This window comes from Globicephala melas, chromosome 13, assembly GCF_963455315.2.
Source record: "Globicephala melas chromosome 13, mGloMel1.2, whole genome shotgun sequence".
In the NCBI taxonomy this organism is placed as follows: Eukaryota; Metazoa; Chordata; class Mammalia; order Artiodactyla; family Delphinidae; genus Globicephala; species Globicephala melas.
Genome location: NC_083326.1, coordinates 21,785,251 through 21,810,577, shown reverse-complemented (window position 1 = coordinate 21,810,577; position 25,327 = coordinate 21,785,251). Strand labels below are relative to the sequence as shown.

The following is a 25,327-nucleotide window of genomic DNA, read 5'->3' as shown; positions in this document are numbered from 1 at the left end:
GGTCCTGGCAGGTGGAGGGGAAGATAGAACAGATTCTGAGGCGGCTGAAGGAGAGGAATCTGCAGGCCCTACCTGCAGCGAGGCCTGTGGAGAAGAAGGGCATCAGGAGAGTGACCCTTTACTACTGGTGGGACGATACTCCACCCACTCTAGCATTAATCTGGACAAATAGGAAAGAGACCAAGAGAATCTGGATCCTCTCTTAGAGGTCTGTGCTGTTTGGATTGGTGTTGATCCAGTGCCTTCAAAAGTGCCTCTCTTTCCTTACAACCTTTAAGAACAAATAGGACTGGAGTAAAGGCAAAGGTCCATCCTTCCCTGAGAGGGACCCAAGGCCACATGCACTTGTCAAGGTTGATCTGGAACAAAGTAAGTTTTTATTTTCCAATCCCTAGACAAAACGGTGGAGTAGAAGGACCTGAGCTCACTTCCTCTCACAAAAACACCAAAATCACAACTAACTGCTGAATAACCATTGACAACAAAGGACTGGAACCTGCCAGAAAAGATACTCTACTTGTAAAGGCAGAGAAGAAGCCACAATGAGATGGCAGGAGGCGTGCATTCATGATACAAACAAATCCCATACCCGCCAGGTGGGTGACCCACAAACTGGAAAATAATTATATCACACAGATTCTCCCACAGGAGTGAGAGTTCTGAGCCCCATGTCAGGCTCCCCAGTCTGGGGGTCTAACATCAGAAGGAGGGATAAATTAGGAGGTTGGGGTTAACATATACATACTATTATATATAAAATAGATAATCAACAAGGACCTACTGTATAGCGCAAGGAACTCTACTCAGTACTCTGTAATAACCTATATGGAAAAAGAATCTGAGAAAGAATAGATATATGTATAACTGAATCACTGCTGTACACCAGAAACCTAACATTTAAGTCAAATATACTCCAATGTAAAATTTTTTAAAAAGTAAAAAAAAGTTTTTAAATTTAAGAAACCAAAATCTTTACCAAATAAAAACTTAGTTTTTTTATTTTCCTCATTCACAGTTATAAATTCTGATATTAAGTAAGGAATGAACTGTTGATGAAGGTCTTGCGACATTTAGTGTATTCGTAGGCATTTAGATTGTGAAAAGCAAATAAAAGCCTCTTCACATTAAAAACAAATACTCTGCTATGTCTGTTGTTTACCTTTACCCTTGATCTTAAACTTATCAAACTAAATTACAATAGTCATCGTCTCTCTCTCACAGGCTGTGAGGTTCTTGAAAGTGCTGCAGATACACACACACTTTAACTTTCCCTGTTCCCACTTGTGCACCAGATCCCATGCTCGTTCACCTACTCAAGGACACACACAGTATCATCAATACACGGTGCTGGGACTTCCCTGGCGGCGCAGTGGTTAGAATCCACCTGCCAATGCAGAGGACACGGGTTCGAGCCCTGGTCCAGGAAGATCCCACATGCCGTGGAGCAACTAAGCCCATGCGCCACAACTACTGAGCCTGCGCTCTAGAGCCCGCGAGCCACAACTACTGAAGCCCACACGCCTAGAGCACATGCTCTGCAACAAGAGAAGCCACCGCAATGAGAAGCCCCCGCTCACTGCAATTAGTGAAGAGCCCACGCGCAGCAACAAAGACCCAACACAGCCAAAAATAAATTTGAAAAAAAAAACACGGTGCTCTCATATATCTTCCTGTTTCTTTTTCTACTTGATCCTTCCCATCAGGGGCTTTGCACTGACTGTTCCTTCTGCCTGGAACCTTCTTTCAACAGTTATCTGCATGATTAACTTTCATTAACATTTTCCATGTATTTATTCAAATCTGAGGCCAGACACCATATTTAACATTGCAACCTGCACCCAAAGCAAGAACACCTGTTTTTTTCCAGCAGTCATATGATTTATATATAAATTGTCTCCGTCTCTCTCCACTGGAATGCAAATTCCATGCAGAAGGGATATTCATTTTATTCATGTATAGATTTCAAGTGCTTAGAATAGTCTTTGCATGTTTATAAAAAAGAATAAATTAATGTTGGGTAGGCTAAAGCAACAGATGCCCTTCCACTTTTGTTAAATATCTATGCCAAGAAAGAAGACCATAATTTGCAAATTCTATATCCATAGTATCCTAAAACTTCCATATGCCAGATAAATTCAGTTCAATACTTACTGTTGAGCACAGAATAATTGCTTTGTTCCTATTGCTACTCTGGTAAGGCCCTGGCCAGTCTGGCTGAAATCTGGGTAGATTCCCAAAAATTTATGATTCAAGAAAAATGTTTACAGCATATATTATAATCTGATCAAACTGGCAGTCTAATAAGGTCCAGCTACCGTCTAAGACTTGATAGTATGGAGACAATGACTTCAGCTAAAAAGGACTTGCAATTCCTGGAAAATGTTAATCTCCATCATTGAAAAGAAAGGGAAATAAAATGACAAAGGAAAGACGAGAAAAGGAAAGCCTGTTAGGTGATGCAGACAATAGCACGTAAACCCATTTTTATTTTTATTACATACATCCTTACCTAAATCTAGCTGGAAACCACTGATAATCAGTTTTGATACATCTTTCCATTAGCAACTGAGCGGGACCCATGTCACAGAAATTGAAGTGACATGTTTAGCACTGGGTATTCTGGCAACTCTTTCTGGCCAACCTGCTCCAACTCTGCTCTAAGGCATCCACAGTGGGGTGTCTTTATAATCTCTGCAGTTTGGAATTTGATTAAGGTAATGAGGAAAGATGGCACAAATTCAGATGAGTGTCCTGTTCACAAATTCCCTAAACCCAACTCATGTAATGTAGAGCCTTTGTAAGGAATAAGTGGGCATGACAACTTGCTGACTTTAAATAATTAGTACAGACTAATTTTCCAGATATTTTTAATTGGAACTGAAATATTCTGAACCATTTCATTAAGGATTATACCACAACATGCTCTTCACCTAAAAACAAATCATTAAAATCAACAGGAACATTTTACTAAAACTTCCTGGTGATCTCTGATGGAAAGTGGTTGCCTTTTGAGAAGTTTGCTAAGTATATAGCATGTGTTACATGATTATACATATATTTCAATGTCAGAATTAACTTCATTATTAAATATAATATCTTATTGCTACCTATATGGAAATTATTGGATGATTTATATTCAGTGACTCCAGCTAATTCTTACTAAGGTATTCAAAATTAAAATGTGATCTCACTTTAACGGAATACTAAATGTTCTGTGGTCTTGTAATCCATGATAATAGGTGTGATTTGCCAGAATTATTTATCAGTTTCCTTACTGGCCTTCTTTTTAAATACATATGTCACTGAATTTCACAGGCCTTTCATGAAACTGGCTACTAAATTTCTTCCAAGTACTTTCCACATAAAGTGAGTAGATTTATTGCCTACCAGACAATTGTTAAAATGTTTAAGAAATGTTAAACTAGTAATAAGCAGGGCATAAATGTAATTGCTGAAATAATTTACTAAACTATAAATTTTCTAATGAGCTAAGGTAACAGTGCAATTATTATATAGGGTTAATGAAAGTACTATATCTCAGCTGAATGACAGAATTAAATTCTTCAGAGCAAAGGGAATAAGTTTGCTTTTAAGTGAATGGTTCAACTGAGTAATTCAATAAAGAATGACACATGGTTCAGATTTGAGAGATTCCCATTTTAAGGAAACTATTTTGGGAAACCTGGAGACAGTTTTCTCTAAGTGGACCTTACAGTGAATGAATGATAAAAATTACATTCCCAATGATGTGAATCAATTATTTCCCCAAAGGTTTTATTGTCATCTTAGTGACCAAAACAAAAACAAAAACAAAACAAAACCAACCCAGAATAATTTTCCAAGTAGCTGTACTTTAGTGCCAGTATTTCCTTCTCTTTGGGAACACATGTGGTTAAATCTGTGATGAAGCTCAACATTCTTAGCAACAACAAAAATATGAAAACAGGAACAGAAGAATTACAAGAGAAGAATAAATCTGGAGAACTGACTCTTCCTGATTTCAAGACTTAACTAGAACTGTAGTAATCAAGACAATGCTTTACTGGCAGAAGGATACACTTTTATTCCATTGACCTAAATGTCTATCAAGAGTCCAGGGTCAGCTGGATTTTGATATGGGTGTCAAGATACTTCAGTGAGGCAAAGAATTATCTTTTCAACAAGTAGTTCCAGGACAATTAGATATCCACAAGCATAATTCTGAATTATGCTCACCTCATTTATAAAAATTAACTCAAAATGAATCATAGACCTAAATATATCTAAAACTATAAAACTCTAAGAAAACATGGGAGTAAATCTTCATGACATTGAAAGTCAATGTTTTTTACACAGAACAGCAGAGCACAAGCAACAAAAGAAAAAATAAACAAATTGGACTTGATTAAAATTATTTCTAAAAGTTTTATGCTTCAAATGAAACTATCAAGTTGAAAAGACAATATATGTAATGAGAGAAAATATTTGCAAATCATGTATTTGAGTAGGGATTTATATCCAGAATATACAAAAAACACAACTCAATATTTTTTAAAAAAATGGACAAAGAATCTGAATAAGTTGTTCCCAAGAAAATATACAAATAGCCAGCTAGTACATGAAAACAGGATTAGCATTATTAGTCATTAAGGAAATTCAAATCAAAACCACAATAAGGTACCACTTCACCTCCACGAGGTTGGCTGTCATAAAAAAGATGAACTCTGACAAGTGGTGGTGAGAATGCAGAGAAATTGGGACCCTCAGACATTGCTTGTGAGAATGGAAAATGGTACAGCCACTGTGGAAAAGAGTTTGGTGCAAGGCAGAAATAGACACACAGACAACAAACATTTGAACACCAAGGGGGGAAGGGGGGCATGGGATGAATTGGGAGATTGCGATTGATATATATACACCAATATGTATAAATTAGATAACTAATGGGAACCTGCTATATAGCACAGGGAACTCCACTTCCCTGTACAATAGAAACTTACACAACATTGTAAAACAACGATACACCAATAAAAGAAATCGTTAACAGAGTTACCATATGATCCAGCAATCCAAGGGAAATAAAAACATCTACACAAAGCTTGTAAATGAATGTTCATAAGAGCATTATTCATAGTAGACAAGGAGTGTAACAACCCAATAACCCAAATACTCATCAACTGAAAAATGAAGAAAAAAATGTGCTGTATCCATGCAATGCACTATTATTCGGCCATACAGAGAATGAAGTATTGATCCATGCTACAATATGGAGGAACCTTGAAGACACTATACTAAGCGAAAGAAGCCAGTCACAAAAGGCCATATATTCTATAGATGCTATAGAATATAGAATCTATAGAATAGGAGTTACCTATTCTAAAATAGGTAACTCCACAGTGATAGAAAGTAGGCTAGTGATTGCCAAGGGCTGGGGGTATAGGGAGACTGGGGAATGACTGATAATGGGTTTGTGTTTTCTTCTTTGAGATAACGAAAATGTTTTAAACTTAGATTGTAGTAATTGTGGGACAACTCTATTTTACTAGAAACCAATGAATTGAACACTTTAAAAGTGTATATGAATTAGATCTCAATAAAGACGTTAAAATAAACACAATAAGAGTAAATATGGCATACATTTCAGTTGCTATATTTATATATTAAGCCAAATCAAAATTAATTCCAAGGTATCTACAATAGAATTAAGCCAATTGAATATATCCAAGGATTCGAGCTCTTAAGAATGTTATCTTAAATAATAGTATCACGTGAATCTAGAATATTTCATTGCTTTATCTCTATATAATGAACTTCTGAAATATTCAAGAATTGGATGGACTTGATGCCTTAATGAGTCTAACGATTATTGGCATTGCTTTAACATGTATTGACCTAGATAATCTTATGTGACTATTTATTTATATACAAAGCATTCTATTAAACAGTTTATTTCAGCTCAGAGTTATTTTTCTTTTCTTTTCAATAAATTAAAACAGCATCATGGTCAGTGGGAGCTAAGCACCTGACATCCTACAATACTGATGATTCTTAATTTATGTCCTGAGAGACTAATACTGAGTATTTGTTCAGGGTACCATAGCAACTGTAGAATCAAAGCTATGATATTATGTGACAAATCTGTAGTTGAGAGAACACTTCAGGATTCCATTGGATCACCTGGGGCAGCAATATTACAAGTGTTTATGGTGTGGTTTCTTGATAAGGGACACTTAATTGGTGCTAATTTTATCCAAATTACAGACAACTATAGGGCATCTATTTCCATAGAGTAGAAAAGTCTCATCAAGATGTGTGAGAAAACACTAAGTATATTTAATTTGTAACTGGTATCTCACAAAGGTTTTGATATTGATCTTTATTAACACTGACTTCAAGTTGCATTCACCTAGCCAATATGCTAAAGTGTTTGCGCAGAGAATAATAATATCTTGTCTCACATCAAAGGAAGACAAAACATTGTCAAATAATATTAATTTTCATGACAACAGCACTTGTATTTGATCAGCACCATGATGTATATATTTCCCACTTTCCTCTTTGAGAATCTGAATAGTAGAGAACACTAATAAAGTACCCAGGGAACAAACAATCCTTCCTTCCCTGTTTCATTTTACTCAATTAACACACAACAGATGTCTGCTTTCAGAAGGAAGCTTTGTAAGAGCACTGGGCTATGTGCCTCTTTGCCTTTGGATACTGTAGTGAATTCCAGCATCATGAAACTTAATGAAAGAAATGAAATCGCCATTTTTGTCCCAAGTTTTAATCTTTTATCACAGGTCTTGAATCACCAGGCTTAATCTCCAACTAATGTTGAACATGGGTATAAAAATACTGTTACTCCTCGTTGTTTTAACCAAAAGAAAAGGAAATTGCAGAAACATCAGTTACAGAAATGCAAAGATGAAATGTGATTAGAATTGTAAAACTCTTTAGAGGAATGTAAACATTAAGAACAAGAATATTCAGTACAAAACTACTCAATTTTACTTATTATAACAGGATTTGGAAACTCTTCCTCATGGCTCTGTACTCTAGCAATTCAGCCTAGGTATTACGAAAGTGTCTGCCACCCTTAGGCCATCTACACAGGTGACAACCTGCTAGTGAGTCAGAAAAATCTGTTTCTACAAATGTGTGGTGAAACCTTTATAAAACATGGAAAACGGATATCTTATTAAAAGCCACATGACTTGTATCTAAAAAAACACAAAGAAAAACAAGTTAGAAACTAACAGAATATTTTAAAACCAGTAATTACTCTTAATTGATTACAGCTAAGGCTCAAGCTCTTAAAACAATTAGATAGCCAAAATTAGAAAGAGATACAATGTTATTTCAAAATAAAATTCATGAAAAGAATAACTAGAAAAGAAAAAGTCTTCAAAAATATGTTTCATAAATAAGCAGACTACAAAAAAACAGCAAGATATGTATGTTAAGAGAAGGGGAAACAAGTGATATTTTTTGATTGATAAATCAAAGGACTAGTGCTTAATTTCCCACAGAGGATAGGGAAGACATCATAGTCTAATAATCAGCTTTTATTCAGAAGAGAACCTTTAAGTGTTTGAAAAGGACTATAATGATAAAAGGGATAATTACAATGATAAAAGGAAGAAATGTTTTCCTCTATCATACAAATATCTTTCCAGATTACAATTTTCCAAAATGACAGAAACATATGGAGTGGAAGTTACTTACCCTGCAACTTCTCCATGAATGAAACTGTTTTCACTTATAGGCACCTAACTGCATTTATATGGGTTGCTTTCCTGGGGTGGAAAGTTAAGACGGAACAAAATCATTCTTTAACTGAATAAGATTCAAATAGAAAACTTTATAATTAAAATATTGTACTCTTCCTTTAAAGAGAAGATGCAAACTGACTTGGGAATGAACTTCTGCATACATAATCTATAAACGTGGTTATCGGTCACTTCTAATCGAAGTTTCAAAGAACTACAAGAGATTCCAAAAGTGCAATGTTTCTAAAAATGTTTCTAAAACAGAAAGGGACACCTCGTTATTTGTTGAATTATATTTAAGCTTCTGAGTTCCAAACTTCTGCAACTGTCTATTATAATCTTGGTTATTTTGTAACTGAACCAACAGCCATATCATTCCAGAAATCTCTTTACCAAGAAACTTTGATTAATTTCCTCTGAATAATTTTGATGACTGTTATCTAAAATAATCTACGGTTATAGCAGTAGCTGGATTGCTTAATATAAGAAAAATAGTTAATGACACAGTAGGATAAGTGTTTTAAAATACAGAAAAATATTTAAGTATTTTGTTTTACATATTTCCTGGTAGAAAATGTTTATGATCAACTTAGCTTAACAGTGATAGAGAAAACTCTATTTTAAATAACAGCAAGGAATAAGTAAATGGAAATGTAGTCATGATTTGCAAAATTTATACAGTATTGAAATACGAAGAAAATATTTCTTCCCCTAAATAGTAAGTAGAATAAAGCTGGCACACTTTAACTGCAATGCATCACTGCCATCATAGCCTTAGTAATATTACGAAAGTCAAAGGAGACTTAGTGCTGATGGAATAAAGATGGAAAACAGATATGTAGAGCACATATGTTAAAACAGAATTCTAATTCTGTACATATGAAAACCAATGAGACGGTAGTAAGCATTCTTTCACTAGAGTAACGTTCAGATTCCAAAATTTCAAAATATTTCCTTGCACCTTTCTTTGAACATAATCACTGCCCACCATCTGAGTCACTAGAACCAACTGTAAACAGATTTACCTGCCATTTATTTTGTACTATCAAAACAAAGTCAATATAGTAAAAAGGGTGAAACACATCTTTAAGTTATTATGAAAGCAGTTTTGACCTCACAGACCTCCAGAAAAATTGTCTAGGACCTTCAGAGTTGAGAACTGCTGTTTCAAAGAACGTTTTCCCAATGAAGTACTTTCTAAGTTGGATGAGTTCAAACATGATTGGTTTACTTTGCATTTGGCTAGAAGTTTCTAGAAACAGTATGAAAAATATTCTCAAATATCTGACCCAAACCTCCTTGTGTATAGGTTATATATATAAATGAGGAAGCACATTATCCAACCTGACGGAGAATGGCAGCTTCTCATGTTTAGAATATCACACAGCAACACATGCTTTAAAAGTTACCAGCTTGGAATGCTGCTGTCCAGTTCACCTGAGAGTATCTGTAAATGGAGACTGCTTCCACTAATAGTGTGCAAGTTCTAGCATGTTTAGCCTCCTGATAAAGAACTATGAGGTAAGCAAATAAATGAAAGCAAACCGACATGCCCTGAATGCATATAAATGAATGAAGTGGGAAATGTACTGGAAAAATTCCTGAATGCTATCGGGCATCCAACAAGGTATTTACTGCCTTTTTTTCCCCTCAACACATCCATTGTGCCCGTCATACCTAGGTCATCACGTGAATACATCCCATGTAGATAGGCCAATGTAAGACTTTCTACAGCTACTTCGTGAAATAAAGATCATGCAACTCCTTGGAGTTCCAATTTTTCCTCAGTTTTGATAAACATAAACTGATTTAGCTATTAATACCTTAAATATTCTACATTAAAATGACAATAGATATTTTATGTAATAGAGACCTCCAGTTTTAAAAATAAACTGTAACCATCAAAGAAATGTTGCATTAGCTAAAGCCTACAATTCAGAATGTCCTGGGCTATTTGTTTACTTTTTGTTATTCAGGGAATTTTGTGAAAAATTGACATCACTGTAGGATGCCACTATAATTACTGCACTTGCGTAAAAGACAGCCCTACTCCTCCTACATTTAGGAAGGCAATTATATTTCTCCTTTTGAAGACACTGTATTTAAACTGAGGGTTTTTTCCAAAGAAGACCATATTCTGCTAACAGACAATATGCTATAAAGTATTTAATTTTGTTTACTTAGTAATTAAAAGGAAATGCAGTTTGTTCAGTAGTATAGATACTGAAGTTAAATGTTATACCACTAGAAACGTTTAACTGGCTACAGACTTAATAGACTTCTAGCATGTAAGATTTTTAGGGATTTTAATAGACTTTATTTTCTAGAGCAGTTTTAGATTTACATAAAAATTGAGAGGAAAGTAAAGAGTCCTCATGTAGTCCCTATGCCTGCCCCACACACATCCCCACCCCAGTTTCCCCTGTTATTAACATCTTGCATTAGTGTCGAACAGACAAAAGATAATGTCATCTTGAGCAAGGCTGGCAGTCATGAGGGTGGTGATAGGTGGTCATTTTGTGATATGTTAGGAATACAGGACTTAAAGAATGTGAGGATTGATTTAATATGGAATAAGTGAGAGAGAGAGGAGTTAAAAATGATTAATTGTTTTGCCTGAGTAATGGAACAGCTAGAGAAGTGGGTTTAAAGATATAAAGTTGAGAGTTGTCAGCATATAGATGGCATCTAAAGCCACGAGGTTTGAAGATATCACCTTTCGGACGCGCAGGCTCAGCGGCCATGACTCACGGGCCCAGCTGCTCCACCGCATGTAGGATCTTCCCAGACCGGGGCACGAACCCGCAATCCCTGCACCAGCAGGTGGACGCTCAACTGCTGCGCCACCAGGGAAGCCCTGAAGATATCACCTTTGGAGCGAGTGTAGGTAGGCACAGAATAAATGAAAGGATAAGACACTCACACATATAGAACTGAAGACATGAAGAGAAATCAAGATTGAGATCAAGAAGGGCAGAAGAAGGTGAAACCCCCCAAAAACACTGATTTTTCTAGACGCCTAGAGAGTACGTTACTTTAAGAATGGGACTGATTGTGTCAAATTATTATGATAGTTTGAGAAAGATGAAGCCCAAGAATGGAGCACTGGCTTTAAAAGTATGGAGCACATTTGTGGCCTTGAGGACTTTTCCATTGGTAAAGAGGCAGTGGTCAGAAGTATCACTGCTGTGATTAGAAACAGAATGAAGGTTGTGAAGATAAGAAGTTAATATATTTCTTTCAGGTTTTTTTTTTTTTACTGTAAAGAGAGTTTAATAATAGCAAAAATGGAACGTGTACTTAAAGGAAGTCAGTTCATTTACAATACTTTATATATAAAATATTTAAATATACATGTATGTGTATATACACATGAATATATGTATATATATATACTTGTGTATGGTTTTTTTGTTTTTTTTTTTTTGCGGTACGCGGGCCTCTCACTGTTGTGGCCTCTCTTGTTGCAGAGCACAGGCTCCGGATGCGCAGGCTCAGCGGCCATGGCTCACGGGCCCAGCCGCTCCGCGGCACGTGGGATCTTCCCAGACCAGGGCACGAACCCGTGTCCCCTGCATTGGCAGGCGGACTCTCAACCACTGCGCCACCAGGGAAGCCCCTTGTTTTATATATATAGGCTGACCACAGATAGGAACTGAGAAATTTCACCCATAGGATCAGATATGTAAGCAGAATATAATGGTTCCAACTGATAGAGCTAATTTGGTAGATGTGATGGTGAGAAGTGTGTAAATATTCTGTATTCCACATTCCTGTTTCTTTTTGTTTCTCAGTAAATTCAGAAGAAAGATTATCATCTGAGAGTATGGAGGAGTGAGGAGGGATTAGAAAAGAGATAGGAAGTGAAACAGTCATTTAGAAAAGTTAATGCTGGAATGCTAAGATGCTACTTGTGACTAGTGATCATGACTATAAACCAAGACCTGTTACCATAGCACTAGGTTCTTTAGTGCCACGTGCACAGCTGATGAAGTAGAAGCTTGCATTTAATGATGAAGCAGAGCTTGAGCTTTACAAGTGAATGTCTACAAAGGATATGGGGGCAAGGAATTAAGGTATATGCAGTGAAGGGATTATAATGTAGAGACATCACATTTCACAAGGAGTGAAATCAGAAATGGAAGTGGATAAGTGACAGAGAAAAAGCAGTATCATCAATAGATTATATGCCCCAGGGGGTTGAAGTTTTGTAGTACTTGGTACTGAAGAAGGTAAACCAGAAAGATAAGAGTATGTTTGGAGAGTTCGAGACCCTGAAGAAAGTCTAGTAATTGGTGAAGATAATATCTGCAATGTGACCTTGGGAGTAGGTTGGTAAAGTCGAGTGAAGGACAAGATAATTGGAAAAGAAGAATTTGAGGAACTGAGAGTGCAAAGTGCTGAAAGTTTTCATTTGGGATACTGTACTCAGTAATAGAGTCCAAAAGAATAGAGGAGTGACATTGCCAAGATGGTGACAGAGGTTGTTTTTGACTTCACTCCCCATCACAGGAACAACAACTAGCAACTACTCATGGACAAGGCATCACTGGGAGAATCCTAGAACACAGGAAGGAGGCTGAGGCAGTCGCCTTGCACCCCAAAGACCAAGATAGACTGAGGGGGAAGGTGAGAGGAACAGCTACACACTGACTGCATTGCCCCTCCCCCAGGCTGGGGCAGCACCAAGATCCTGTCACCTGGGACCCTGATTGAATCGCTACAGTTTTCTCCTTCAGAACAAGAGCTCTTCCTTAGAACTCCATCCGAATGACTGCAAGTGCATTTTATGATGGATGCGGATGACTGTACAATACACCACCTTCAAAGACTACCCCTGGCTTCTTCAGAATCATGCCTAGAACACCCATTTTGGATTTCTCTGATGTAGACTCTCTACCAAAAGGGTTTCAATCTAGAGTTGACATCCTGGCTCTGGCTTCCCTCCATCCCAGCCTCTAGATCAAGTTCTGGATCTCAACTCTCTTACTCTGCTCTATCCTTCTACTGTTAATAGAGTCCTGTCCCATTGTATTCTGAAATATGATTATCACCTCTGGAACATACAATTCAGTCATTCAATGCACTAATTTAACTCTCAAAAAGTGATTGTTTCCAATCAAATGTGCAATTACCGAGAAGTGACAGAACTATACTTTTCGCTTTCTTAAATGAATCAGGTAAATACTTGAAACAAACAACAACAACAACACAAAAAAGCCCACCAGAATCTGGTGGGTTTTTCTAATCTATAACTTTAACAAAAAGTAAAATATTTTCTGCTAATTAAAGCAATAATATGTGAAGATATAGTAAGAACATAAATCTTATATCTTTAGGAGATGACTATAACTGTTGAATATTTCTTCATAATTTGTGCCAACATAAATTTGTCTTGCATTTATACTCATTGAGTGTGAAATGCATCAAATTACAAATTTAAATATGTCTAATTGTGTGCAGTTTATATTTTGTCATCTGATTTTCCAAATACAGCAGAACCACACAAATGAATAGTTATAGATTTTGCATATATATCTTTTTAAACATCAAAAGTTCTCAATTTATTATAGCATGAAGGGAAAATGACTCATAAGAATTTCATAGCCTTAGAGTTCTGAGTGTTTAAATACAAGTAGTCATACCTTTTTTAATAATTCCAGTTGAGCAACACTAAAAAAAATTTGTTTTCATATTAGTTAGGTAACTGAAATGTCTTGTAATAAATGACCTACCTGACAAATCTTTTAAAAAGACAGAAGTTCAAATATCATGATTATTATTTTAGAAAGTTAAGAAGCATGTAAACCTAAAAGTATAATTCCACTCTTGACATTTTTTTCAACACAATATTAATACCCTAAATATGTCACTCTTTCTCATTATATATTCCATATAAGAAAATTTTGAGAAAGATTTTTATTTCCTTTGACACAATAAAATGGCCCTTGTTTTATTTTTATCTTACTGGAACATTATTTGAAATGCTTTACCATTAAGCTCAATTATGATTTTTTTCATGAAAAGAATATTCTAATTAGAGCAGAAAAAAATAATTGTCCCTGAATGTTCTCTTTGAAATGACCCACCAGAAACTTAAAACACTAATCTTTTTTTTTTTTTGCGGTACGCGGGCCTCTTACTGTTGTGGCCTCTCCCATTGTGGAGCACAGGCTCCAGACGCGCAGGCCCAGCGGCCATGGCTCACGGGCCCAGCCGCTCCGCGGCATGTGGGATCCTCCCGGACCGGGGTACGAACCCGTCTCCCCTGCATCGGCAGGCAGACTCCCAACCACTGCAGCACTAGGGAAGCCCTAGACAGCAAGTTCTTTTAGACAGCAAGTTCTTTTAGACAGAGTTCAAGGGTTCTTCCTGAGTCTTATGGGCCTTGATTGTTTTCAGCTCAAAATAATCCACATGCCAGAGTGGAACATTCTAGGGTGGCCTGTTTTGAACACCATCAGAGACAATTTAGGTGGTTGGTAAAGTGAAGGAAGAGCAAGATCATGAAGAATGATTGCAGGAAATGGTGCCCTTCAAATTATCCACAGAAAGTGGAGCAAAATTATTAGAAGGATTTAAATTAACTGCATACATGTACAAGGATGCAAGACCTCTGTTCATGTTGTAGTGCTATGATGTCTTGATTTTAGGGGCACCTGAAACCACTCTACTGATGCTGGCCCAGTTAGAGGCACAGACTGTGCTGGTCCTTGCCCATATATTCTGGTTGGGGTGTCAGACAACAAATAATTAAACGCATAATTACAAATAGCCCTGGAAGGAAAAGAAACATGGCCACCTGTTTCCGCTGCATCCTGTAAAAACCACCATCTTGACATTTATTTTGCTATATTTAACTTCAGACATTTACGTTGGACTATCCCCAGCCACACTGTAAACCTCTTCTTGGGAAGAACTCACTCAAGTGTATTCTAACGTCTAACACAGAGGTTAGGAAGTAATTAATATTAAATGAACTGGGCTGGTTTTTACAGTTCAGTTCAGATCCTGGGTCTGTGGTTACCGCTTGTGTCCCCATGTGAACATGAAGCCGGCCTCTTTATTATTTTTTTTTAATCTTAACCTGAAACACTTACCAGATCTTTTCCTTAGATAAATGTGAATTTCAGTCAATCACTATTCTCACAATCTTAAAATTAGCAGGGTGTAAATTAACGAGATTTCACCAAAATATATTTCGGGCTGGGAAAGAATTCCTGTGTCCTTCCAAATAAAGGCTTGCTTAAAAAATCAGCTGTTGATTTAGATAATTAATGTTCTGTAGGTTTAAACAGTGTCTCTCACATTCATCATTGCTGATGATATCAGACTTTTGAAAAGATTCACCTTTTTGACACCAGAAGCGTTAAAATGTGAGGCCAGAATTAGCTAAGCAGTAATAAGGTGATAATTGCTAAGTGTGAAGCCACACAGACAATGCATTTAGAAAAACACTAGCACTTTGAGAGTGAACTTACAGTGCTCAATAATACCTATTCTTTCCATCTGTTTAAGTGATTTTTTATCTTTTGAATTTCTCTCAAAACTAGAAGACATCAATTTGTTTTGCACATTACAATGCTACAGGTAGACTACAATGGACTAAGCCTCATTTCTGTAGCAAGCCATTTCATTTATGCTCTACTAGTAAAATCTGTTACAGTAAACACATGTGTTCAGTGGGGACCAAAGTTATGAATTTGAGTCTCAATGGTGGCAGTCTTTTCTCATTAGACCAGTGGTTCTGATATTTCACTAGACATTAGAATCATTTGAGAAGTTTTTAAAAAATACTCATACACAGGCTCCACCCATAAAAATTGACTCGGCTAGTGGAGATGAGGCTTGAGTATTAGTATTTTTACAACCCAATCAGAAGATGCGCAGAAGACCTAAATAGACATTTCTCCAAAGACATAGAGATGGCCAAAAGGCACATGAAAAGATCCTCAACATCACTAATTATTAGAGAAATGCTAATCAACACTACAATGAGATATCACCTCACACCAGTCAGAATGGCCATCATCAAAGTCTATAAACAATAAGTGCTGGAGAGGGTGTGGAGAAAAGGGAACCCTCCTACACAGTTGGTGGAAATGTAAATTGGTACAACCACTATGGAGAACAGTATGGAGGTTCCTTAAAAAACTAACAATAGAGCTATCATATGATCCAGCAATCCCACTCCTGGGCATATATCCAGAGAAAAAACTGTTCAAAAGAATACATGCACCCCAATGTTTACTGCAGTGCTATTTACAATAGCCAAGACATGGAAGACCTAAATGTCCATTGACAGATGAATGGATAAAGAAGATGTGGTATATTTATACACTGGAATATTACTCAGCCATAAAAAGAATGAAATAATGCCATTTGCAGCAACATGGATGGACCTAGAAATTATCATACTAAGTGAAGTCAGACCAACAAAGACAAATATATGCAGAATCTAAAAAAAGTATGCAAATGAACTTATTTACAAAACAGAAACAGATTCACAGCCTCAGAAAACAAACTTATGGTTACCAAAGGGGAAAGGTTGGGGGGAGGGATAAATTGGGGGTTTGGGATTGACATATACACACCACTGTATTTAAAATAGATAATCAACAAGGACCTACTGTTTCTCATAGGGAACTCTATGCAATATTCTGTAATAACCTAAATGGGAAAAGAATTTGAAAAAGAATAGATACATGTATAACTGAATCACTTTGCTGTACACCAGAAACTAACACAACATTGTTATTCAACTATACTCCAATATAAAATAAAAACTTTTTAAAAATATCTAAAAAAAAAAATACTCCAAAGGGTATTTATTGCACAGACAGGTTAGAAAATCATATTAGACTTTGACCTTTACACTGGGAATATATTTTATCTATAGCTATATTTGACTTACAATTGTGCTGAGCACTTATATCAAATTTCAGTTTTATGAAAAAAATCCATGAATTTCTGAAAGCAGGAATGTCATCTAAAAGTTAGGTGATTCTTTTTCCCTTACCATAGGACTTTTATTTGTTGATTACTATAGGCTAACTCTCACCCTCTGCTGCTTGGTTTGTGAATTGTAGGCATCTAGGGGCTAAGAACTACTTGAGCCCTGATTTACATCTTTTTTAACACAACATAGTCACTACGTATTTTTAAAGTCCTCTTACTAATAGAATCTATTACTAAAATAGAAATAGAGAAAATAAGAGTAAGTATTGAGCTAGAGTAAGGGAAAAGAATTTAACAAAAAGAAGAAACTGAAATTGAGAGTAAATCCAATTAACAACTCAGCAAACTGAGTGATTAAACTCTTAGCTTTATAAACAAATCATTTGAGATTTAACTTACTTTTGCATCAGTTAAGATGCAGTTAAGATTTTGCATAATAGCCAACGTTTCCACAATTTGACCTATCGCTGAGAAGCACAGAAAATTAGTAATTCTGAATATATCAAGAGTCATATTATATTCATATCCTTTAAGCCCAATAATTCCACTTAGAAAACTTTTTTTTCCAATGGGGAAAAAAGGTCTGTACAGTTGAATTTGAACAGCTTAGAAGTTAATCATCCTATAACTTAGAGTTGGCCCTACATGTGTGCGGATTCAACCAACCACGAACTGGGTAGAAAGTAGTATTTACTATCAAAAAATCTTCGTATTAAGTGGACCCACAGAGTTCAACCCCATGTTGTTCAAGGGTCAACTGTACATGAAAGTAGTCATGGTACAGTTATGTTGAGAAAAAAAAAATCCAAACAACCTTCAGTAAAGGAGGCTTGGTTGATTAAATAAATTTATATCCAAGGAAATAAATATTATCCCACCCCTTGAAATACCAAGTATGAAAACTACATAGCAGCAGGAAAACTGATTATGGTAACTGGTAAAGCAGAGTATATTATTTCAAATGATGACTGCAATTCTGCATAAAATTGCCTAGGCATTAGAAGTTAATATACATTGAAGTAATATGATACGATGGTGTTATGATAGTTGACTTTTTAAAAATTTTTCCTTCTTTATATGATATGATATTGTTTTACAAAATTTAAAATATTCCTTGGCAAGCCTTATCTCATTCAGTCCTTCAGTCTTCTTGATACTAGTACAGTGCGGAGCCCCCATGTGTCTTAGTAATTGTTTATATTATACTCCTTGCTTCTTAGGTACTATCTGTTCTGTCTCTACCAACTTTGGTTATTGCATCATTATATTATTCATTAGACTGTTTTTCCCACCATATTTATTAAAGTGGTAAGTTATTTTGGTATTTTAATGTGGATATATATGTAATTAGTTCTGCAATTCAATAATGAAGTCTCAATTAAAATTTGCCATCACATAATGGCTTCAATGAAATGATGAGAAAAGAATGTTTGACTTCTAACAAATACACATCAATTTAGAATTTTTTTTTTTTAGTAAGTTTGTTTAAAGAAAAGCAACTCATCCAAAATGAATTTTTTAATTTGCTCATTTCTTTAATCAGACCCTGGGTTTTCTCTTATGGGCCCCCAAGTGTCTATTTCTCTTTTCAGTATAGAGGATTAATATCTCATTTTCATTTATTTAAAATTTGTTGACTTGTGGGAGTTGGGAACTCTGTATTTGACAGTTCCAATTAAACATTAATTTCAACTAATTGCAATTTGAAGAATTTGTTACTATGAAATTAAAAAGCTCAGCAGTGAAACTGACAGAATTTCCTTTGCTTCTCTATGATAAGTCAAATTATAGAAATGTTGACTGCTATCTAATGCAAAATCTTATTTCCATGAGAAATATTTTCATTCCCAGCCACCAGAAAGCGTATGACCTTTAATCAAAGAAAAACTGAAGACTGACAACTGCAATTAAATAATCCAGATTACAACACCCATATGAGTTGATCGTGCTTTGGATCAATCCTCTCCGGTGATCAACTGATTGGATGGAGAGGTGCAGAACCCTGAACTATTTTATGTTTTGAACATATATTTCAATGCATGTATTTTTAAGCTTCAGAGATGAAATATGTCCAAATACTTATCCATATGGAATTATAGTTCCAAAAGATTCTATTTCAAATCTGCACAAATTCCACTTGCCAAAGACCTCACAGGACCATGCCCACCATTTATGCTTGGGAACTATATTCCTCCCACAGATGGAGCAACAAATATTAAAATACACACACATACCCTTTCACTCATTCCTGCTCTCACATACAATACAACACAGCCCATCTTCCTGGTCACAAATGTTTGTTTTCCTTCCTTCGGCATTCAAAAATTTTCACCCTTTCTCCAAGAGAAATTACCCAAGCAACCTTCCAATCACAACCTTGATCTCAAAGTCAAAGATCTCATATCTATGTCAGATCTCAATACACCTTCTCTTGCTCCAGAAGCTACGTACTCAAAAGGCAAGTAATTTATACTCTCCTCCCTCACCCACCCAATATACTATAGTGAAACTAGGACAGGAAAACTGCAATAAAAACTTCCATGTAGAAAAGAAAATCGAAAATACTTATGAAATCTAACTTTGCAGATGTTTCAAGGAGCTCCTGTTCTGCTCATGGGGAATGCTCCTTTATCCGGCCTGGGTTCTCCTCCCTGATAATAGCTGCCTAGTCTGTAGTTCTCCATGGTCTTTGTTCTCTAGGTGGTCCTTTTGCATTATTCACCGTGTCCTTATTTGAATATGGCTCTGGACGTTACTCCTTCTCAGGTGTGGACAGCATGCCCAGCCAGCTCCATGTCTGAGAAGTTTGGAGGAATGAAGAGTTCTTTCAAATCCTGATAAATCAGTCTATTTTATCCCAGGCTGGAAGCTCATTTGCCAGCGTATCTTTCACAAAAACAAGTCCTTTTTTCTTTTGATTCCAGCAAATACCACAGGTCAGTTGTCCCATCTGCAGTTCTCTGGGAGACATTCTATTGTCTCTGAGCTACCTGCAGTTGCCTCGAATCTGTGGGATGTTCTGAGAGAAGCACAATCTCATTCTCTTCTCCCTGTGCCATTTTGTTCAGCTTCAAGGATTTATACAAAATGACATTAATTAAGAGCTTTTAGCAACAGGTTTGAAGGCCACACTGTTGAATTGGTTCTTGCCTAAGCTTAACTTTAATTGATGTTTGTTGTTCAAAGCCATCCTCAGTTTTATGTATTACCATTTGCAAATGAAAATCAGACCCTGGCAGTCACAGAACTACTTAAATTTCTGTATTATCTTACATATCTTTTCGAAAATTCGACAAGTCTTTTCTGAGTTCATCTCTCTCTTAGGCACTTGTCAAACACACCAATAGCAAACAAGAAATACTAGCTACATACCTATTCATCTAAAAACCACAAGCTCATTCTGTCCATCATCAGCTTTCCAAGGTATTATAGGATATAATGTACCAAACCTTTCAAGACTCCATAAAATGCGTTGCCATCATTCTAACCTCCAATAAGTTTTCTCACCACCTACTTCTGGCACTGGAGTCAATGCAATATAAGCTGACCATACCAGTCAGCTTTAGCTAAGTTCTCCTATAGCAACAAACAAATCCAAAATGTCAGTGGCTTATCACAACAAATATTGATTTTTTTTTACCCATGTGGATCCATTTGGGTCAGCAAAGGCTCTGCTCCATATCCTTTCCACTTCAGAATTCACACTGAGAGGATGATGTCTACTTTGCACCTGCTGGCCTCATGACATGAGACAAGGCAGAAAAGACACATGGGAAAAGAGGCACGGCAGAGCCCTGTTTGGGCTCATAAAGCCCCTGATGGTAAGTGGCACACGGAGCTTCTGCTCGTCAGGCAAAGCAAATGTCACATGTGCCAAGCCTGATGATGATGTGAGAAGAATGATTCTCCTACAGGGAGGGGCAACTAACAGAATTCTTCTTAAAACCACGGCCGTTTTTAAAATTACATGATTAGATGGCTGTATCAGATTTTTGGGAACTAGTACTTTATTAGCCCTGGAAAACTGTGTATTATCACAATTTCCTTGCTGATGATTCAGTCCCAAGCAATTTCTTAAAGCCTATGTTGGCAAACACAAAGGTTATTTACCACCACTTGCAACAAATGCTTTTATATCAAAACTATTCAAAAGAATAATGACTATGATGAAAATAAAAACCCAAAACCACTCTACATTCCTCTCCTGAATTACTCTTCCACAGTCCAGCCTCACCACCCACGCACACCATTAAAAACTACATATATGTCTTCATAAAAAGAGACATCAAGGATGAAATGCCCACGGACAAGTCAGCCCTAGTGAGATCAGGGACGATGTAGGAGCCTCACTGGTCCAATCATTCTATTTTCCTGTGATGTTATGAGATTAGAAAATCTGGTGTGCTTGACTGGGATAGTTTTTTTTTTTTTTTTTTTGACTGGGATAGTTTTGATGAAAAATTAAACCTTAAAATGGGGACGGTGTTCTGTTACTGAATTACCCCTTGGAAAAACAATTCCGTTTTTTTTTTAAATTTCCAACTGTTTGGCATTATCTGCAAATAGTCTCTCTAATCCGGGAAGTAATTATTTTTGCCTCAAAAGTTGTCCGCTAGAAGCAGATGCCGTGCCTGGAACCCCATCTGAAGTAATTGCCGCCATGGGGTGGCAGACGCTATCACGCTGACAGTGGAGACCGCTTCTTTCAAGAAAAATCTCTTTGTTGTCTGTAATTGCGGCTGAAATCACACCTCCCTGTTGCAGGTGTACTGTCAAGGTATCCCATTCTTAAACATGCCATAAACCATTAGCAAGTTGACCTTTCGCGACAAAGCAAGATGCCTACATTCTTTAAACATCAGAGAGCGCTGGGGAGAATGTATATATCATAACATGTAATCACAACATACACCATGTTTCTATAATATATAGAATTAAAGCTTAAAACTTAAAACACCAAGTTGTTGTGTTTTTGTTTTGTTTTGTTTTTTGCGGTACGCGGGCCTCTCACTGTTGTGGCCTCTCCCATTGCGGAGCACAGGCACCAGACGCTCAGGCTCAGCGGCCATGGCTCACGGGCCCAGCTGCTCCGCGGCATGTGGGATCTTCCCGGACCGGCCACGAACCCGTGTCCCCTGCACCAGCAGGCAGACTCTCAACCACTGTGCCACCAGGGAAGCCCAACACCAAGTTTTAATGACACCTATGGTACCATGCCTCCCCACACGACCAAGCTAAAACATACCTGAAGCGATAGGGCACACGTAAAAAATGCACTACTAACACTACAAAAATGAGCATGTTGTTTACATAATAGTTTCCTCTCCTTACACTTACACTTTTTTGATTTTAATTTTTAAAAATGTGAAGTTTTTACCTCAAGCAATGCCATATGCTAATAAAGAAAATGCTTTTTCTATGCTATGAAATGCAATTTTGAATCTATGTGACATATGTTCCACTTATAAGATACCTTATTTTCCTTTTGGTTGAGTCCCCATTTTAGTTCTTCTACTTGAAATCTCAGTTTCTTCACTTCGGCCTCATTTTGATCCATGAGGTTGTTGACGTGGGTCATTTCTGCCGTCTTTGCCTGGTGCTGCCTGCTTAGTTTATGGTAGGCATGTTGAAGGTCCAACAGTTCCTTTTAAAAGAAAACAGGGATTCCATTATTTGTAGTTTCCTCTGATAAAGTCAGAAGAATGGCAACTTGTTTGGAAAAAATAGAAAAGCACTTTAGGAAGAATTCAGATTAGGCATCCGGAACTCTACATTTCTGCAATTACATATTATGATTCGCATATAACTATAGGTGGAAGGTGTATTTCTGTGTGGCTAAAATACAGTGCAACTCTTTACGTGCTTGAGGGAATGACCCATTTTTCATGTTGTGCAAATTTAGTTTTTATGTATGCTTTCCAAAAGAGGACTCTCATATCCATAAATGAAGAATAAAATATAATAAAAATAAGTACAAGAAGAACTGTTCATCTGCTAAATCAGCCTAAGTATTAAAAGTTAGCAGACTATCTGCTTTTAATTATTTTTCTTAAAAAAAATGTTTTGTGCTGCTGTACTCATGCCGTGAAAGGCACCCTCCTGAAACCACACGAATCTGGCTCAGAGACCTGAAGGGGCTGACCCTGGGGAAAATCCAGAGTGAATCCACCATGAAGTGACTGGATCTCCAGTCAATCTTGTTATAATCAACATTCTACAAGACATGAATTGACTGAGGCCAATTAATTGGCCTCAGATTTCTTACAGCTGCATATAAATCTACAATTATCAAAAATAAAAGTATAATGAAAAGAAACACATCAAGATGCTACTCCTCATGCCTTCAGACTGGCAAGATTATGTGTGATAAAATAATCTGTTGGTAAAATGTGAAGAAACTGAGATTCATTCATGGAAAAACGTTGAGAAAACTATTTAACATGAAAAATGCATTAAAACTCCAACCCAGCCATTCTACTTCCAGGACTGTGTCCTACAGATACACACACAGTTGTGTGAAATGCTGTATGCATGTGGACATGTAGCACAGCGTTATTTTTATGTTAATAGTGAATGATTGGAAATGAAGATCATCGTCATAATATCATATGGAGCTGATTAAATAAAAAGACATTAAGCTTTTTAATGCTTAAACTATAATATGGCAGCCTTTTGTATAATGATATCTCTCAATATTCTATTAAGTCAAGCAAAATGCAAAACAGTGTGAAGCCTAAAAAAAATAAGCTGAAGTGAATTTTTTTTTAAAATAAATTTATTTATTTAATTTATGGCTGCGTTGGGTCTTTGTTGCTCTGCGCGGCTTCTCATTGCGGTGGCTTCTGTTGTTGCGGAGCACGGGCTCTAGGTGTGTGGGCTTCAGTAGCTGTGGCTCGAAGGCTCTAGGGCACAGGCTCAGTAGTTGTGGCGCACAGGCTTAGTTGCTCCACGGCATGGAGGATCTTCCCGGACCAGGGATCGAACCCTTGTCTCCCGCATTGGCAGGCGGATTCTTAACCACTGCGCCACCAGGGAAGCCCTAAAGTGAATTTTGATATGACACCATTGATTACTGGTAGCCTCCTGGTCTCTATGAAACACAGAACTCCAACCAAACAGGTAAATGTCCTGCAGATGTGAGAAGAGGGTGTGGACTAGAGCGCAGGACCTGGGAGAAATTGCTGACCACTCTCAGGAAGCCAGGAGGAGGAAAAGGCGGAGGAGGAAAAGGCAGAGGAGGGCTCCCACGCCCACCAGCCACCCACCACGCCTCCATGGCAATCTATCAAATAACTGAGAGATTCCTGGAATCTTGCTGCTGTTCTGAAAGCCCTGGCCCCCATAAGAGTCAGAATCACAACCATTGGTATTTAAACCTGAGCAGTGCCGAAGGGCAGCTGGGAACAGGCAAACTTGGACAGGCAGCTAGACCCCAGTTGATGGGACAGGCTCATGGTCCCTTCCCTTGCCTCACAGTAACAGTGCAGTTTACGGCTTCATGGCACTGTTTTATCAAATTACATCACAAACCACATTTAAAATGCAAACAGATTTCTCCTTTCTTCTCTTCAGAGTACAATTTTCCAATGCCACATTATATACCTTATGCTTTCACAGAAAGATATGCAGTAGGGAACACAATTCTATTATTTGGAATGACAATGGAGCATTTAATGAAAGATTTTCTTGATCTGGCAAACAAAGAATTTGCCACAAAAGTAATGCAGAGCTTAATGGAAGAGTTATAGCAAATCTATAAAATGATGGCTTTTCCTCAGGAATTATGCAACTACGTAAAAAACCTTTGTGGGGCTTCCCTGGTGGCGCAGTGGTTGAGAGTCCGCCTGCCGATGCAGGGGCACGGGTTCGTGCCCTAGTCCGGGCAGATCCCACATGCTGCGGAGCGGCTGGGCCCGTGAGCCATGGCCGCTGAGCCTGCGCGTCCGGAGCCTGTGCTCCGCAAAGGGAGAGGCCACAACAGTGAGAGGCCCGCGTACCGCAAAAAAAAAAAAAAAAAAAAAAAAAAAACCTTTGTGATTTAGTACAATTATTTCTCAGATAGTCAATGCTTTGACTTTAGGCTTGTACAATTCACTTAGATTGGTTTAAATGGAGCTAAGTAAACAAAAAGAACCTTTGAGATGTGCATATAGGAAGGGAGGGAGGGAGGGAGGGGGAGGGAGGGAGGAGAGGAGGGGAGGGAGGGAGGAGAGGAGGGGAGGGAGGAGGGGAGGGAGGGAGGAGGGGAGGGAGGGAGGGAGGGAGGAGGGGAGGGAGGGAGGGAGGGAGGGAGGGGGGAGGGAGGGAGGGAGGGAGGGGGGAGGGAGGGAGGGAGGGAGGGGGAGGGGGGGAGGGAGGGAGGAGGGAAGGAAAATCATTGCTGTTTGTCAGTACCAATTCCACCCCAAGCATGTGTCATCCTTGTAGGCAGACCTCTAGCATTCATGCTCTACTGCATGGCCATTTGCTCAGGGAGGGCCACCTTATTCTCAGGCCCAGGAGGTGGATATGTGTTAGCCAACGTCTGTTCTCTGTGAGTGGTCCCCAAGCCTGCAGCATCAGCATACCCTGAGAACTCCATCCAAGATCTACTGAATCAGAAGCTCAGGAGTTGAGGCCCA

General features: G+C 37.6%; 1 protein-coding gene across 1 annotated transcript in view; it reads right to left on the bottom strand.

The window, feature by feature from the left end:
• Positions 1 to 25,327, bottom strand: part of CCDC102B (coiled-coil domain containing 102B) — a 216,224-nt gene that overhangs the window by 4,101 nt on the left and 186,796 nt on the right. Inside the window, exon 8 of the mRNA XM_070047018.1 lies at positions 22,180 to 22,350. Coding sequence (XP_069903119.1) covers positions 22,180 to 22,350 — 171 coding nt within the window. The remainder of the gene's footprint in view (positions 1 to 22,179; positions 22,351 to 25,327) is intronic.